Source organism: Oreochromis aureus, linkage group 8, assembly GCF_013358895.1.
Source record: "Oreochromis aureus strain Israel breed Guangdong linkage group 8, ZZ_aureus, whole genome shotgun sequence".
Classification (NCBI taxonomy): domain Eukaryota; kingdom Metazoa; phylum Chordata; class Actinopteri; order Cichliformes; family Cichlidae; genus Oreochromis; species Oreochromis aureus.
Window position 1 is genome coordinate 3,658,649 of NC_052949.1, and position 17,024 is coordinate 3,675,672.

Sequence of the window (17,024 nt, forward strand, 5' to 3'; positions counted from 1 at the left end):
TTTTTTTTCAATCTAATTTTATTTCGCACTAAATCTCCAAATCTATCATTCTTTGCATTCAATGAAAATAGAAGAAATAAAAGTGTGCAACTTCTTTAAAATTAAGTGAGCACGTTTCCATGCTACCATTTCTTTATTATCTCTAATTTACTTTTGTTTTCCGCCTGATGCTTCATACTGTGCGTGTGAGTGATCGTCATGGCTTCTAATCACTCTGTATGTGATGAAAGTTTGAAATAAAGATTGTGAAAGTGCTGGGAAATACCTCATGTGTATTAGGTCCTTCATTTATTCATTAACTTGTTCCCTAATTGCACGTGGCACAATTAAGTAACAGAAATTTAACAACTGTAATTATTTATAATATTTACATTGTATAAAGGCACATTTAATAACAACCTATCCAATAATGTGGAATGAATAATTAGTGGCAGGCAACTCTAGAAACATTTCTGCTCTCTATCTCCTTTTAAACTCCACAGCTGCCCTCCACACGTCAGCGCTCTGTCCCAGACTGATCTCCTCTGGTAAAGACTCGAGCTCCGGCAGGGGTGGAAGGTCGTTCCTCTCCAGATGGTTCTCTAAGGTAGACCTGATGCTGCAGACAGCAGGGAGGGAGGACATGAAGAAAACAACTGTTAGCACTGCATCCATTGTTGTCATCCTTAAGCATTCCCATTCACTTCCCCACCCAGCTGCTGCTGCTGCTGCTTCAATAGAAATGACCTGTAGCTGAGGGGACACAACTTAAGCTGCTTTCCTCTGACAGATGGCTGCCTGGAGGGGTCACGCTCTTGTCCCTGGAAGTCAAAAGACTCCAAATCCCAGGGGGGGAGACCGCCACACTTTACTCTGATTAAAGCTGTCTACAATCAATGGATTCCTTTAGACTGGGGTGGTAATCTTACGCTAACAAAAGGCAGACTTTCGAAAAAAGAAAGTCCAAAAATAGCTATTGGGTAATCTTAGCTGTAAAAACATCAATAATGCAATTGTTTTTGTGTTGTATTACCAGTTGGTGTTTTACCTCCTACAACAACTAATCTCACAAATGGTGCATTTGTAATGTGTATGCTCTTACTCCCAGTGTGGCTGGTAAGCCTCGTCAGGCACGGCGCTGCTCGTCTTCAGCAGAAGAATTTCATGCAGCTCCAAAGAGAAGGTGTCAACATCTGTGACAGCGAGGAAGGCCTTCAGGTCTTTCTTCTGCTCTTTCGAAAGCTTCTTCTGGAACTCAGACGGCAGTTTCTGAAACGGATCCTGCAACATGATCATGAATTAGATGTAGCCTTCTGCTTGATTTCAGGTATCAGACATTTTCAGTGTTTTTCAAGAGAAAATAATTCTTCTCTGTTTTTATTGGGGTGAGATTCTGGGCGCCTGCCGTGTCAGACGGCACACTTTCCACAGATTACAGCCGCGAAAAATTCACTCTCCATGGTGTGGTTTGGGGTCAGTCCCTGGCAGGCAGCAGGGGTCACGAGTAAAAGTACTGACTCAAAAACAAATTGTGTGGTCACCATGGGTGGAGTTTTGTGGCTCTTTCATGAGCGCTGGTGAAGCCGCACACTGCATAACGAGCACACCGAGGGCATTCCTTGAATTTTAAGATTTTCTTCACACTTACTTGCTTCCTGTTGAGCATCAGCTCTGATTTCCAGCAAGTCAGAAGCTGCCAGGTGAATATGCTGTGCTCCAGTTTGCTTTGGCCAAGACCCTGAATAGAAACAGAAGTTTTAAAAGATCTTTGAAATGTTGTTTTCACCTCTCAGTCACAGCTCAAGTATACTTCAAATTTACAGAACAGATTTATGTCAAAATTCAACCAATAATTGGAGTTTTCAAAGACAGAAACATAAAGAAGGGCTACTGTAAGAGTGGAGGGCTCATAAAATGAGATCAATATAATCATCGCATTCTTTGCATAGCGGACAAAGCTCCAGATCTGCATAATTATACCTTGGCTACGGTGCTTGAAATCTGCGGGCCCATCTGCAGTGAATCAGTGAGGTAGGACAAAAGCTGACCCTCAGGCTCTCCGCCAGTTTTCCCGAGGAATCGGAGGCCGATCTCCACCACAAACACAGCATCGCAAACATCCGTGTAAGAGCGCAGGACCGTTTTCATGGCACTGCTCACTGAACCCTTCAGCGGTTCCTGCAAGACAGACGCTGTCAGCGGGCCCGAGGAGCAGAACGCCAGGGGAGGAATTTAACTTGAACACAGTGGCCTCACAGGAACTAGTGAGACATTCCTCAGCTGGCATTTGTCAGTTCCAGATAACAACAGCAGTGTGTAAAATGGTTTTACCTGAGGAATCTTTTTTTTGACTTCAGTTAGAACCATGGAGAAATCCTGCAGGTGTCGGTTCAGGTACCTCGAGGTGTCCTGATTTAGACCAAAGAGGACAAAAGGTCAGTAGACAGTTTGGCTTTACCTGACATCCACGTGCACTTTAGATTATTACCGCTTTGATAAGTGGTTTTCCAGCCAGGAAGCGGCGTGCCAGTTGGGTCTGGATGATTGGCAGGTCATAGCTGCTGTCAGTCTCGCCCCCTTTCTTCAAGGTGTACTGGCAATGGGCTAAAACCAGGGGCAGCAGCTCTCTCTCTGGGTGGCACAGTGTCAGCTGGGTTTCTGATATCCTCTCCAAAGGAACGCTGTACTCACTGAGGAAAAAACAGGAGAGGATTTTAACAGTTAAAGAAGCCAGAGGGGGTCTAACAGGATGTTACATCAGTTACTGGTGACAAAATGTAGTTTTTGTTATCATTCTGGTCCAATCATGAAGTACACAGCAACACATGCATCACTTTGCAAGTTATTTTCCTGCTGATGTCCAAAATCTAGCAGCAATTTACAAGAATTTTGTTCATTTATCTTTATTGATTGTATATCTGGAATCTTGTTAGATTTCTAATTCATCTCAGTGCGATCCCTACAAAAGATTATTTGCTAATTATGCTTCACCTGTAATTAAACAGTTATTTAATTAAGGAAGCTGAGAAGAAAACGGCACTTTGATTTAGTCTTGTGGCCCACGAGCCTCTGCAGCTGATGTTGGACTGACCTGTCCTCGGTGCCGCTCATTCGCCTGGCCTCTCTCACCAGGCTGTTGTGAGTCTCTGACAGGAAGTCAACCAGAGTTTGGAGAACGGACCCTGGGCCGTGCCGGCTCGGAGTCAGAAACTCCCCAGAGCTCTCGGCTGTCACCTCCCTCTCACAGAAGTTCACATCCACACCCAAGTCTGCTGCTGTATACACACAGAAGTCAGAAGAATGAAACAACACAGCAGCTCAGCTGAATAAAAACATCTTTCTTTCTTTAAGTCTAATTTATTTTTGACACCTAACTCTGACATCTTCCCAAAACAACTGAATCTTTCTGCCGAGAAACACAGTGTTCCTTCATCATCTGTGCATTTTGTTGTTTCATTTGAAAGGAGTCACACATGTGCACATTAAGCAGAGTCATATGAAGACTGAAGACTTCACATTGTTCACATTAAGCAGCGCCACCTGTATTCTCTGGAGCTGCATGTTCTTTGGTCCTACCAGCCTGCTTAAACTGTAAGTCTCCTAATTCTGGACTGTTTTTCCTTCACAGCTGTCAGAATGAGCCCAGGTGATGATTTTGGAAAACCAGTTACCCAGACAGAAATCTCCTTCTCATTCATAAGTCACTTAAGTAACTGATGCCCAGAAAATATTAAGTAACTCTTGCAATACAAACACTAAACCCAAACCATGTTGACATCAAATAACACAACTGTACCTGAGGTTTTCATTTTCCAAAATAAAAGTTAAAATGTAATATTTCCACCGTTTAACTAAATATTATGACACCAAACACTGAAGACTTCCCACTGTTTATATTAAACACTGTGCTGGAACTGAAAACTGCTCTGACACTCAATAAACACTCAAGAATCATTTCACTCGTTTTAGTAATCATGTGACTGAGCTTTAAGTATGTTTTAAATATGTTCCAGTGTGTGATTATTTTTCTATTATAAAGCACATCTGGACCTAGTTACATCTTCACGTTTACTCTAAATGAGACTTTGCTTGATAAAGTGGTATTTTTTATATATAAAATTGGTGGATATGCATTCAGTTTATAATATAAAATAAAATAAAGACACTGATAACCATCAGATGGAGATTTGTTGCTTGGGTTTAAAGCAGACATGCAGATGCTTACAGTTGTTTGCCACCTCTGCTCTGAGGGAGTTCCACACGCCGATGAATCTGTCCACTCTCTCACTCAGCATCTTCTTCTGGTACCCTAGTGAGGATGACGCAAGAATTTAGTTTGTGTCTGTGAGTGTGTTTGTGTGTGTGTTATGTTGCTGCTGGTGTTGATCAGTCACAGATGAGAGGCCGATGTACCTGCTGGTATCTGCTGTAACCTTTGCGCAATAGTCTGCGGTGTGGAGTGTGACGCCAGAGGAAACACCCTCAGCAGGTCAGACTGTAAAGCAGCCAGCTCAGGAAGGTGATGTAACTGCCGCACACAGTGAATCTGGGAAAAACACACAAAGCCAGCGTCAGCTTTTCTTCTGCAAGTTAATGGCTCCACTAACCTCAGAGAATTTTATTATCCCCAGAGTCAAAGAGGTTATACAGTCGATTCTGTTTGTTAGCCAGGTGATAAATAATAAATAAATGGATATGCACGAAGCTTCTCTGGATATGGGGCTTGGCCCAATAGGACACATTTAGAGATATCCTCCTGATGTTCCCAACAAAACATTACAAAATCATCCGTATCCAGATATGCTTTTGGATTCAGAGACTTAATGATGTGGGGGGATTTTCAGCCTTTGCAAAGTATGCTCTTGTTGTTGCTGTCCTAAACTTTTTGGCATATGCTTTCGTTTCCCCTTTTGCCCCGCCTTAAGCTGGTTCACACAGTTCTTCCTATTAAAAGAGAGTTTTGGGGTTTTTTTTACTCTCCATTGTTGCCAACTGCTGCCCAAAGGCAACTGTTGGGTTTCTCTTTGTAATGTTGTCAGGTCTTTACCTCAGATCTTTGCTCAGAGATCAGTGCTACGATTCAACACCCTAACAGCAAACATGGGAAATACTGTGTAAAGCCTGTTAATGCAATGGGCATTAATATTCATTGCTTGTTTTCCTGTGTAGGTTCTCAGTCATCCAGGCCATTGTAGTGTTAAGCATTAGATCTGAAGATAACTGGAGTTTTTTTTAGGTTTGACCTCTCATCTGAAAGTCCTCTCCACTGTTTGCATAGTGTAAGCCTGAGTCTGAGTAAAGCCATAAATCGAAGAGACTGAGAGAGTACAAGGGCTTTACAGTTTAGAGTAACAGGAGGAAGAGGAGGCCTGACATTGTTTATTCAGTGTAGAACTAACCGCTGAATACGCAACGCCCTCAAAGCGTAGTCGCATTGTTTTGACTTTTAGCTTGATGCTGACTCAACAATATAGCAAATTACTGTTTTGGTGTCTTATTAAAAGCGGTCTTGTTGCTCTTTTGTCTCCTGTGCTGTTTGCTATGGTCTTGTGCCTTCTCCCTCTCTGTTTGTGTACATCTTGTCTCTGTTTGTGTGTAGATCCCTGGAGGCATCGCCCTCTCTGGTTCCACCTGCCTTGACATTCGCTCACTCATCAGCTAAACTACTGTGACAGACAAGCGTTCAGGATCACCTCTGATATTTTCCTTTTTAGTTGAATTTTTCTGATATTGAGCACAATTTTTCTGACGCTCCTCAGCAGATTTCAGTGAAATTTAGGGGAGAGTTGTGCCATCCTCACTGTACCTGATCTGTTAACATAAAATCTGTGAAATGTGGTGCACATCGGCCTGATGATGGCTGATACCTTCTTAAGAAACAAGCTGAGGAGAGGTAAAGCACTCTGTCCCTGCTTTTCTTCCACCAACTGAGAAAAACGCTCCACTGTCATGATCTCGGGTAGAGTCCAGAAGGACGAGCGGTGTGTCGGGCAGTTAGAGGGGGAGGACAGCATTTTCCCAGGATCCCCAAAGAGGAGATTCATCAAAGGGCTTCCAGCAAGTCCATCATCAGCTCCAATTCTGCTCTGAGCTTCAGCCAGATTGTTCTGCAAATCCTGAAAACAGGCAGAAGAAACAAAACTTTATCACTTTGAAGCACAAAATGTCTTCTAATGTCTTTAAAAAACATTGTATTCCTTACCTGAAGCACTGGGCTGATGGCAGAATCACATACAAGCTTCTCCCACTGCTGCCGTCTCTGTCTGGAGGACAGATCGGGTCTTGCATTGCGGGAACCTTTGTTAACGTTCAGCACAGTTAAAACACGTTTATTCTACAGCGACATTACAAGCAGCATGTTAAAAGTCATGGTCGAGTCATTATCACCTGCAGGGAATTGTGCCAGGATCAGATGAACTGTAATCGCTGTGTTGTCCATGTTCTGATCCAGAGTCCGCCCCAAAACCTCCATGTCCTTTTCAAGATGTTGCCACAGGAATTTAAAGACATCATTCGGTGTGGGGTGGATCAATTTACCAACTTCCTACAAACACCCCCGCCAAAAAACAGGAGTGTTATCACATGATGCAACCCTTTAAAACCACAGATATGCAAAGCCACATTCAGGTAAATTCTCACTCTCTGATTTTTTATGGCGCCCTGCAGCATGGCGAGGTGCATGAGCAGCCGCAGGATGCAGGACTGAGCGTACGTCATCTGCCTTTCTGGGGCGTCAGAGCGCTGATGAGCTTCTCCTAAAATGTGTCCTGTCCGCGTCTGATCTCTGACATTTCACACAAACATGGAGGAAAGCAGATATTAGATATATAAAGAGAGATTTGACAAATACTGTTACAAGTTTGCTTAACTGAACAAAGAAATACCCCTGCACTGTGTGTTGTGTAAATCCAGACACTGGGACATGTCCTACTCCACCGATTGGCATCCCACAGAAACATTTTGATGTAACCACTGGTCTTCCACACTATGGGACAGCACATAAATTCTGGTTAATTTTGTTTTTGCTTTGTTGAATCTGAAATATTTTACTTGTTAAATAATTTACTTTTAATTCAAGCATTAGGGAAAGAGTAATAGTTCATACCTCTCCCACAAAACACACATGCCCGTTGGCACACGCTAAATTGAGAAAAAAGAGAAAAAAAAAAAGACAGATTTGAAAGTGTCAGAAACAAAAATAACAAACTAGAGAATGTGAATCACTCACTGTAGGACTGTAGTTTCTTCTCGCCTGTCAGCCACTGTCTGGCTTCACTCGCGTGATCATCTGGCATGGTCGGCAGGAAGGCGTTCTGGGGGGAAGAATTAATTGAGTGAATTTTATCCCTTTCCTCAGGATGTTATCATTTAGCTTTATTTATTTACACAAATTTATGACCTCACAAGACATTTTAAAAATCTGCAGTTACTTTTCCCTTAAAAAACAAAATCAAAAACAACAACATCCTATTTTCAACATAATGAAACTTGACTGAATCTTTTATTTCCTGGTTTTATAAAATTCAAATGTCATTCTCAGGTTATCCAGAAGACATGAAACAACCATGTAAACTGACATTTATCCTGATTTTCCTTCGTATACACTGTTCCACTGGTGGATGCTCATATTAAACATGGTGCAAGTTTCCATAATAAGGTCCATGTAAGTGCAAATAATCCCTGAGAGCTAAATGGCCTGGCGTGGCCTGTATTCAGGATTCATGCTGCTCTGTTTTTTCTGTCTCTAGAGGAAGGCCGAGTGAATATTCCAGATATAGTCAAGGCTTAGCATCAAATAAATAATGATTATTTTGAGCTGTGAGTCATGCAAAGCTACTCTAGCAGAGTGGGACAAAAAATAGTGTAAGTGACTGTAAGAAGTGTCTCACTGTGACGTTTCCAGGCTGGAAGGCTATCTGACGAAGAGGAACGAGCAGAGGACTTTCACTGAGGAGCACAGAGACCAGATGGACCAGCAGCTCCAGGAGGGTTTGCCTCTGAGCTGGCAGATTCTGGCTTATATGGAGACATGAATGTGGTCCGCCAATGTGACTGGAAAGAAGTGAAGTGCAGAAATTCCCGAATTCCCCTGATTTGACGTTTTTTCCGAGGAGCTCTTCCAGCCTTGCTGTGTCCTGTAAATTCAGAGTGCAACATGTCAGAAAACTGTAGAGCATTTACTGTTTGTTTTTTTAGCCATCTGCTGTATGCTGCTTTGTTTCAGTGTGATACATAAAGTTATTCTGTGTATTTAGGATATAAGTATAAAACACAGAATCAGTATCTACTGTCAAATATCAGTTTATGATTGACGTAACACACGTGGACATTTACCTGTTTGGAGGGATGTATTTTGACATCAGGTGACTTGTAGCGACAGGTGACCTGTCTGAACAAGGCCAGGGCCAGGAAGCTGATCTGAGAACCTTCAAGTTTCTGTAGAGAAAGACAAAACAAATATTACGTTAAACAAGTGAACAAGCTGAAGGTAGGTCATTTAAAACAACCTTTAAGAGCTTGTTTTAAATGTAGAATTTAACAACACATGAAAAAAAACAGTCAATAAATCATCCTAAATCTCTTTTATTAAATGTTAAGTGCCTATAAATGCTAACAATTTGAGTTAATATGAAATGTTTATGTTCCTTCAATGCTTAACTGATTATTTTCTTTCACACACTCTTTTAAATGACCTCGCTGAGCCCTGGTGGTCATCAGGAGACATGACACATCTACAGACAGCATTAAAGCTCTTTCCTCTTCTGAACTGTGCACTGCCCCAAAAAATAAGTCAACTTAAGACCCTCATCCACCTCCTGGCATCTTCCTCACCTTTAGCTCTGTCACAAAGGTGTCAGAGGTGCTCTCCAGAAGAACTCGAGCCACAGCGTCTCTCATGGCTCGATAAGAAGCTCCGCAGCAAAGGAAATTATCCACGCTAGTCGGAATCATCCTCTGTAAGGAAAAAAAGATTTCAGTGTTTAATTATGAAATACTGTAACCTAGCCTCTGATGGATGGATGGATGGATGGATGGATGGATGAAAGGATAAAAGGATGGATGGGTTGATGGATGGATGGGTGGATGGATGGATAGAAGGATGGATGGATGGATGAAAGGATAAAAGGATGGATGGGTGGATGGGTGGATGGATGGCTCTCTGTTGTTTTAGATATTTTCTTACCTGAAGTCTAAGCACCTCTGCAGGGAAGATCCACCTTGAGGCCGGGCTGTTCATCAGGGACAGGATGTGCTCGATGCCGGAGCGTCTGTGGAGGGCTCGCAGCAGGTAAACCCTGAGCCAATCATTACCGCTGTACTCAAACACACCCCTCACCAGTCGCAGGTACCGATTAGCCTCCATTTCTCCGCCTTTGAATGCAAGACAAAACACTCAAAACCTGCCTGGGATAACTGACTTACACATGATCTGAACTCACAGCACCACAGTATTGGATTTAACATTTCAGGCATGCACGTATACATACATATATGTGACTCAAAGTGTAGCCCACCTTGAGCTGTGGTTTTCTCCAGCAGCTCTGCAGCGGTGCTCAAACACATTCTGAGCCTGGCGGTGTTGAGCAGGAACTCTGCCGGGTCCTCCTGTCTGTCTGGAGTCTTTTTCCTGGCGATCCTGCTCAGGAAGCTGATATCGCTTTGTGTTTGCTGTTCTATGCTCTTCTTCACTTCTCTTGCTTTGGAGCACAACAGAGAATCCTGAGTGGCAAACAGACAGTTTAGGCTGAAAATTAGTGCAAAATGTGAATTTTGATTTCTGGGAAATGAAGGATTATGTACAAAAGCTCAAAGTTGAATTCTCTCATCATGTGAAACAATTCATTTCTGTTAAATTACAAGAACCTAATATACAAATATCAACAACCTAGGTGAAAATTGTAATGCAAAGAGGACTAAAGGGGAAGGAGAGTCTGTCTGTTTCACCTGGAAGCAGTTGACGAACAGCAGGTAGAGTTCAGTGCGGTCTTCTATATCTAGAAGATTTTCCTCCAGGTTCTTCAGGTAGGTGTGAATGTGAGACTTCACCTGGGCAAAGCTAACACATATATTCCAATGAGTCAGGAAAAGATTCTTGCCAGATCTCCACATACAGGATGTTCAATGAAATTTCTTCTTTGAGCCTTGTTTTTTCTTTCACACTCTAGTTTTCATTCCATGTTTCTACAGCGTCAGTTCTAATTTACCCTGACCTCACCTGTACTGCAGCAGCAGCTTCGGCAGCACAGATCGGACCACCGGACTGTTATCCACACACTCCAGGAAGGGAGTGAGCTCTCTGGTCTTGTACACGTCTCCTGCAGCACACAAAGGCACAACCGAGAGAGAATGTCTCACCGCCACAGCATCATCGGTTATCTGATTAATATCACTAACTAATTCACTCACTGACCGGTAGCGAACACAAGTAAAGAGAAGAGCAGCTCCACGACCCCTTCTTCTGGGCTCTGACCCTCTGACAGGCAGAACCTGGACACCACCTCCAGGAAGAAGGCGTTACAGCAGCGTCTGATGGCCGCCTGCTGTTCTAGTGATTTCCTGAGCCACACAAATTCATACAGTTAGCCATTAATCAGAAGAAAGCCTTCAGACTTTAATAACATTGCAGTACAACATCACTGAATTAATACTGACTATGAGAGTGAACATGAAATATGGCATCCAGGGTCAAACTACGTAGATCAAAGAACAGATGTTTAACCGAAGGACTATTTGTTTGTGTACGTGGAGCGCCCTCTGTGGGAACGATTTTTATGTGGTTGTTTAGTTTTCATCTTAGAACTTTTGTGGCTGGATTCTGATTGGCTGTGGCCCAGGTGGGGCAAGCACAGCGGTGGCAGGTGCTCCCAGTTACAGAGTCATAAATGTAAAACCTACTATGAATATATTTTGTCAACCCCTCAGTGGTATTTTAGGATGGTCCATTAGACTATTATTGCACAGACTGATCAGTACATGACCCACTGTAGATGCTACATTATTTTTCCCCACTCACTTGATGGTGGGAGAAACAGTGGGGTTGAAGTTGGATGGCAGTTCCTCCTTGCATTTAGGGCACCGCCTGTGGGCCTGAATGCAGCGCTGGAGACACGGCAGGCAGATAACGTGCTGACACGGCAGGACGGACGGCTCTTTGAACTCAGAGAGGCAAACCGGGCAAGAAATGCCAAACCTGCACAGAAAAAAATCATTCCAGAGGAATCATATATATCTTTGAAATAAGATCATGTAAGATATTTATTATCTTATTAGAAATTTGTTAATTTAAGATTCACACCATTAATGCAACAGAAATACTGCTGTGAGATTAGGCCTAAAATCAGCTGAAGTGTGATGAAACAGAGTCTGACCTCAGGTCCCTGCTGATGGACTCCTCGTGGAAAGAATTGAGGATGCGGATCAGCTGCTGCAGCGTGTCCACACTTTTTACATCCGGAGATTCTTGCATCAGCTGTTAGAAGATCGGAAGTGGAAACATGTTTTGTTTTGAGTCATCTACAGTTAGATTAGTCAGAGTTTTTTGTTTCTTCCTATCCAGCACCCTCCTCTCTCACATCAACCCTCTGCATGTCCTCCTTCACCACATACATAAATCTTCTTTGAGGTCATCTTCTTTGCTTCCCGGCTGAAGCTCCATCTTCAACAATCTTTGTCAAATACATCCACTATCCCTCCTCTGCACATGTCCACAAAACCTCAGCCTTGCCTCTCTAACATTGTCGACCCTCTGATGTACTCATTTCCAAACTCATGCAACATCTGCCATATGTATGTATTAAATAATTAGTTGGAGTTTTGTCAGAGTGAGACATTTTTCCTGCATCAGGTCTTAAATTCTAGGTTACGTTGAACCTCTGCATTTCTCTGATCTTTAAATTTCTGTTACAGCTTTAAAACTGTTTAAAAGAAACTATTAAATCAAAAATCCCATTAAGTTTCATGATCTGCTCCTTCACACAGCAAATGTCAAAATGAGAGAAGTGTTCATGCTGTTATCTGCTCAATAAATCTGTGAAATCCAGAGAAACACAGAAGACGCAGAAACCATTTTTACATACGTTCAGGTGAAGGTTGCAGTGTTTGAGAGCCAGATCTTTCAATCTCGAGTCGTCCTGTTTAACTTTATAGGTGACATGCTGGATGAAAGATGCAACGACCAGCATCCCATGCCACAGTGACCTGAAATGACAGACGAGAATAAAAATGAACCCAAGAAACACTGAAATGTTTTTCTTTTCCTTCTCTAGATCTTGTCACCTTGACTCACCTGATAGAGTCCAGGTGTTGTAGACTGGCAGGGCCACACAGGGCGCTGTATTTCTGACCGAATGCTCTATCCAAACACGGCTGCAGCAACTCCACCCTGCGCATAAAGGACTCACACTCGTCCAGGGAGGCCACGGTCAGAAGTTTGGTCTCCTCGACACAGATACCCAGAGCTAAAATGTCCTCCACCTGCCAGAAATAAAATACTTAAGAACATAAAAGAGATAAGTGTGAAGAGAGTGTTTAAAATGAAGCCAAAAAGATGATCCTCACCATTTCTTCCGGCTCCCTCGTTGACCCCTGCTGAGCGACATGATTAGCTAGCTGGGGCTGCAGCAGAAATATGTGGCAGAGGGTGTCCAGTCTGGGTGCAAAATGCTTTGAAGCTGCCATTATCCAAGCAGGAGAGAGGTCAGCTTTGGTGCCCGTGGACGTCTGAAGCTCACACACGCAGCCCAGCATGGCCTTGGTGAACACCTGCATGTGACACGTATAATTAGCGCCACTGTAAAAGCATCAGACCAGGCTCATTTCTCATTGCTGCTGAAACAAAAAAAAGCTGTCGCAGGCCTTCTTTCTCTTCCTCAAAATTAATTTAAAGTTCATGGGTGTTTTCATGACTTTTTTAAACTATGATCTTCACATTCACCACCTTACATACAGTATATTGCTTGTGGCAAGAAGCTCTTATTGTGATCAAATGATGATTTGTCACTTGGCAAAAATGAGTTTTGATTTTGCAAAAACTTAAATAACTCCAATACTATTTTACCCAAAACATGTTTTATTGAAATATATGACTGATAATATTTGTACCTTAAGCTCCTCCTTTGACTTGATCTTCAAAGAAAGCAGCAGGAAGTCATGCAGATAGCGGCGGGCGTAGTCCAAACAGTCCCCATCTGAGAGTTTCTGGAGGTGACTGCCGAGCCTGCTGTTGCTGAAGGTGCTCACAAACTGGAGAATCCTCTCTGCACCACCCTCTTTTGTTACTGAAGAGCAAAAGACAGACAGACAGATGTCCATTTCAACGCTCTACATTTACCTCATTTGTTTGATTTGTTTTTGAGTTTACATTGTTTGTCATTAACCTGGCATAAATTCAGATTCTTCCCACAGAGTCTCGAGGTGCATGCTGACCAGCCAGCTGAACGGGGCCGAGCAGGGCTGTTCTTCACCATCCAGCATGAAGTGGTGCTGCACAAGCACCTCCTGATCTGACTCACTGGAAAATATTATAATTAGAGAAAAAAACTGCTTTATGTTCACAAAATGTAGTTTTTATTACAGAGATGAACCAAAACAGTGCTACCACTCTCAGGTGACATGACTATACGTGAATATCTCTGTGATATATTAGACAATAAGAAAATAGTTGGTTTTAATAAAATGAATGTGTTAGATGTAAGAGAACCGGGCAGGTGTAAGGACTTTAGGAAGTTAAACAGGCTCCAGATTTCTCAGAAAGTGCAAAGCTTTCACAGTGGAGCATGTGGTGTAAGTCCAAAACACAGCTTACATTAGGTGCTGGCTTTGGAATCACACAAAAGACGAACAGCAAATGTTAGAGAGGTGGTGTTAATGTTCACACACAGAAGAGGTAATGCACAGTACCTTTGTTTTTGGAGAGGTGTTAGGTGTAAAACCTGCGAGTCTCCCAGGATGTCCAACCACAGCTGTATCAGGCCCTGACTGGTCCTGTCATCAGAGAGCAGATCCAGATTCGCATACCTGTCCATAACCTCCAACATGCTGGCCAGGATCGGTGTCACGGTGGACTGAAGACAGCGCCACAGGGTGTGTCTTAAATCCAAAGTTATGACAAGTTTATTTTATATGTATTCCTGAAAATGTCTCAGAGAACTGCACTGACAATAAAAATGAGCACAAAATAACGTAAAATGTGTTGTTTTGTCATTTTTACTTGAAAAATTTCTGAAACAGTTATTTATCAAAACAAGTATTTTTTTGTTTATACATAAAACAGAAAATCATAGCATATAAGTGCCTATTTGTACAAGTGCATGAACAAATAATAAAAATGTCCAATACTATCTGGAGCATCTCACCTCCAGAAACTGATCAATTTACAAATATTTAGTTTTACTGGATTTACTGCAATTATGGATTCATACTGCATAGACAGGGATAAAGTCAAACTTTGACTGAGTTAATGATGCCACACAGGTTCTTGTGAAGTTTATTATCACATCAGCAGGAGACTTTTACCTCAGAGTCCCTCCCTCTTGCAGAGCGTGGCGTTTCTTGGCCTCTGAGCACACCCACTCTTTAGGAGCGCTCATCATTTCTTCTCGTTGTGCCAACGCCTCAACCAGTCTGCTCAACAACAACCTCTGAAAGTGAGCTTTAAACAGAGAGCAGTTTGATTAGAAAGAAACTAGGAATCTAAGATTAGTCGAGTGATATAAGTCATCAAATCATTTCAAAATTCTGCATATTTAGAGCATCTTTTGTTGTCAGGCATTGAAAGCGTACTTCAGCAATATATAAATAGAGATCAGCATTGGATATTTACCTCCTGTGTGGTTTTCACCAGCTCCTAGAAGGTTCAGAAGGACGTGCATCCTCTCCATACTTCTTGGAGCCACGCCGTCGGGGTCCCTCAGCAAACCCACTGCTTTCTGGATGCATGACCTCACTAAAGACAATCTGTTAAGCTGAGCTCTGTCGCTCTGTAAGCAAAGACAATTATATTATTTTTTCAAGTGTAAACATTTAAACATAATGAAACATGGTTTCATTATCATCTCATTAGACATTAACTCACATGTCTGTCTTCTTTAGAGGCCTCTCCTCCCCTCACGGTCTCTATATCATCATGGTTTGCTGAAGAAGATTAAGAGTATTGTTTATGTAACAAGAAAATGAGGCTTAAATTGCCTTTTGAAGGCAAAACTAACCAAAACTATATAAAAATCTAGTTAAGAGCTTAATTTTACTTTTTAGATTAAATAAATAAATAAAAACCATATTAAAACCAAACACCTATGACGGCACTCAGGCTTATTAAAGCTGGCTGGTGAGATGTTAGTAACTATAAGTAATTCACCCACTTTTTCCTGTTGCATTTAAAGTCTTTAAAATCAAACGTCTCAGTAACAGTTTGATAAATCACAGAAAAATTGCAGAAACTTAAATGAATGAAACTGTAAAAAATAAAAGGTACTGTTGTTAAGAGAGCTAGCCTAGCTAGCTAATTAGGTTAAATGAGCAAGAAATATAAACAATAGCATCTTTCATCCTTTGTTGTTCTGTGGGTACTTTGGGTTAAAACACAGTGTTGTATGTAATGATGATTAATAAGCTCCAGGCAGCGTGAAAACAGGTTTTTATTTCCTTGACGTACTCTCTGTCATTATAGAGCAGAGATCTAAAACTATCTGTTTGGATACAGTATAATACTTCCTGCACAGTGTTTACCTGTGAGTGCAGGTTTGAGCAGGCTGCTAATCAGAGTTCCACAGAAAACCGACAGGTTCAGGCTCATGTCCTCCGAATCTCTCAGGTCGTCAATATGCACCGAGTGCCAAACTCCTTTAGAAAAGATAGAAAAGATAAAACATTATGGTATTATTGTAATACATCAAGCACAATGCTGCAATCATGCAAATAAGTGTGGTGGAACAATAACTTTTTTCCCACTTGGTCCTCACCTCCTTGGAAACCAATGTACTGGGAATGACTTGGGATCCTTGAAACCTTCACAATGAAAATCACCCAACAAGTGTGATCCTCCAGTGACATCAGATAATTCATGGTGCAGTATCTGTTGGCAGACAAATACAACTCAAATGCCTTGAATATGTCCCGTTTCTCACCGACCCTGCTTTAAATCAGATATGTTCAGGTGTTTGAGGTTGAGACCTACTTTGCTGATGCAATGAGCTCGCTGCTGCAGCGGGATTCCTCGAGGTCCATTTGGATTAGCAGAATATGAAGAGAGTGGCCAGCATTTTGAAGGAAACCCCTAATGCAGACAGATGAGCAGGAGCAAGATTAATCCGCATCAGCGTCTCTGTTACTGCTGCATAGAAAATGCTCGTCTGAACTAAACCGGTAAGCACCTGCAAAGCCAAACTTGCTCATTTCTGCATCACTGTCTGTGTTTAGACACTGCAACATTGAAACTCTGCCATCATCAACTAAAACTTGAAATTACACTGTTTTTTTTTTTTTCCCAATTACAATAATAACTTGGGTTTCACTTAAGCTCTGTGAGAGACTGGCAACCTGTCCAGGTCCAACACCCCGCCTCTCGCCCTATGGCAGCCTGGATTTAATCAATATCTGACATTTTTAATGTTTTACACATGTAGACTTTACTTTGGCAGGCTGATCAGATATTTTAACAACAACTGCACATCCATTTACAATAACAACACCATCTGTGATTGCTGCACAATCCTCCTCACTCTTAAAAAAAGAAAAAAAGAGGAGCACTGCTAGTAGAGCTCATGGAGGGGAATAACAGTAAGAAGAAAAATCGAAAGGTTTCAACTAAAATCTTTCAAGCAGCCCATCAGCTCGCATTAGATCTCCAGAGAAGAACAATGATGTCAACAAGCACCACAACAGTTATCTGGGCAGCAAGTCAGCCAGTAGAAAGATATAGAATTTACAAGGGAAAAGCTGGTTAGCAGCGACATCCTTTGAGTGTCCAATTTCTCTACCAGCTGGCTCGCTGGCCAGGTCACTGTTGTGGTGGTTGTTGTGTATCATTTAGGTGTTTCCCCAGAGAT

At 42.1% G+C, this 17,024-nt stretch overlaps 1 protein-coding gene across 1 annotated transcript in view; it reads right to left on the reverse strand.

The window, feature by feature from the left end:
• rnf213b (ring finger protein 213b) overlaps positions 1 to 17,024 on the reverse strand; it is a 35,369-nt gene continuing 18,345 nt past the window's right edge. Inside the window, exons 28-65 of the mRNA XM_039616367.1 lie at positions 16,154 to 16,252; positions 15,939 to 16,051; positions 15,706 to 15,819; positions 15,053 to 15,111; positions 14,801 to 14,957; positions 14,494 to 14,629; positions 13,879 to 14,067; positions 13,356 to 13,489; positions 13,081 to 13,256; positions 12,538 to 12,741; positions 12,266 to 12,453; positions 12,057 to 12,177; positions 11,349 to 11,449; positions 10,994 to 11,170; positions 10,391 to 10,536; positions 10,196 to 10,295; positions 9,925 to 10,036; positions 9,495 to 9,699; positions 9,164 to 9,351; positions 8,812 to 8,934; positions 8,314 to 8,415; positions 7,869 to 8,114; positions 7,208 to 7,292; positions 7,085 to 7,119; positions 6,864 to 6,964; positions 6,619 to 6,763; positions 6,367 to 6,523; positions 6,182 to 6,276; positions 5,847 to 6,095; positions 4,393 to 4,525; positions 4,205 to 4,288; positions 3,071 to 3,254; positions 2,468 to 2,669; positions 2,311 to 2,388; positions 1,960 to 2,157; positions 1,628 to 1,717; positions 1,082 to 1,260; positions 1 to 598 (exon numbers count right to left, since the gene is read on the reverse strand). Of these exons, the coding sequence (XP_039472301.1) occupies positions 460 to 598; positions 1,082 to 1,260; positions 1,628 to 1,717; positions 1,960 to 2,157; positions 2,311 to 2,388; positions 2,468 to 2,669; positions 3,071 to 3,254; positions 4,205 to 4,288; positions 4,393 to 4,525; positions 5,847 to 6,095; positions 6,182 to 6,276; positions 6,367 to 6,523; positions 6,619 to 6,763; positions 6,864 to 6,964; positions 7,085 to 7,119; positions 7,208 to 7,292; positions 7,869 to 8,114; positions 8,314 to 8,415; positions 8,812 to 8,934; positions 9,164 to 9,351; positions 9,495 to 9,699; positions 9,925 to 10,036; positions 10,196 to 10,295; positions 10,391 to 10,536; positions 10,994 to 11,170; positions 11,349 to 11,449; positions 12,057 to 12,177; positions 12,266 to 12,453; positions 12,538 to 12,741; positions 13,081 to 13,256; positions 13,356 to 13,489; positions 13,879 to 14,067; positions 14,494 to 14,629; positions 14,801 to 14,957; positions 15,053 to 15,111; positions 15,706 to 15,819; positions 15,939 to 16,051; positions 16,154 to 16,252 (5,344 nt within the window). The 3' untranslated portion in view covers positions 1 to 459. The remainder of the gene's footprint in view (positions 599 to 1,081; positions 1,261 to 1,627; positions 1,718 to 1,959; positions 2,158 to 2,310; positions 2,389 to 2,467; positions 2,670 to 3,070; positions 3,255 to 4,204; positions 4,289 to 4,392; positions 4,526 to 5,846; positions 6,096 to 6,181; positions 6,277 to 6,366; positions 6,524 to 6,618; positions 6,764 to 6,863; positions 6,965 to 7,084; positions 7,120 to 7,207; positions 7,293 to 7,868; positions 8,115 to 8,313; positions 8,416 to 8,811; positions 8,935 to 9,163; positions 9,352 to 9,494; positions 9,700 to 9,924; positions 10,037 to 10,195; positions 10,296 to 10,390; positions 10,537 to 10,993; positions 11,171 to 11,348; positions 11,450 to 12,056; positions 12,178 to 12,265; positions 12,454 to 12,537; positions 12,742 to 13,080; positions 13,257 to 13,355; positions 13,490 to 13,878; positions 14,068 to 14,493; positions 14,630 to 14,800; positions 14,958 to 15,052; positions 15,112 to 15,705; positions 15,820 to 15,938; positions 16,052 to 16,153; positions 16,253 to 17,024) is intronic.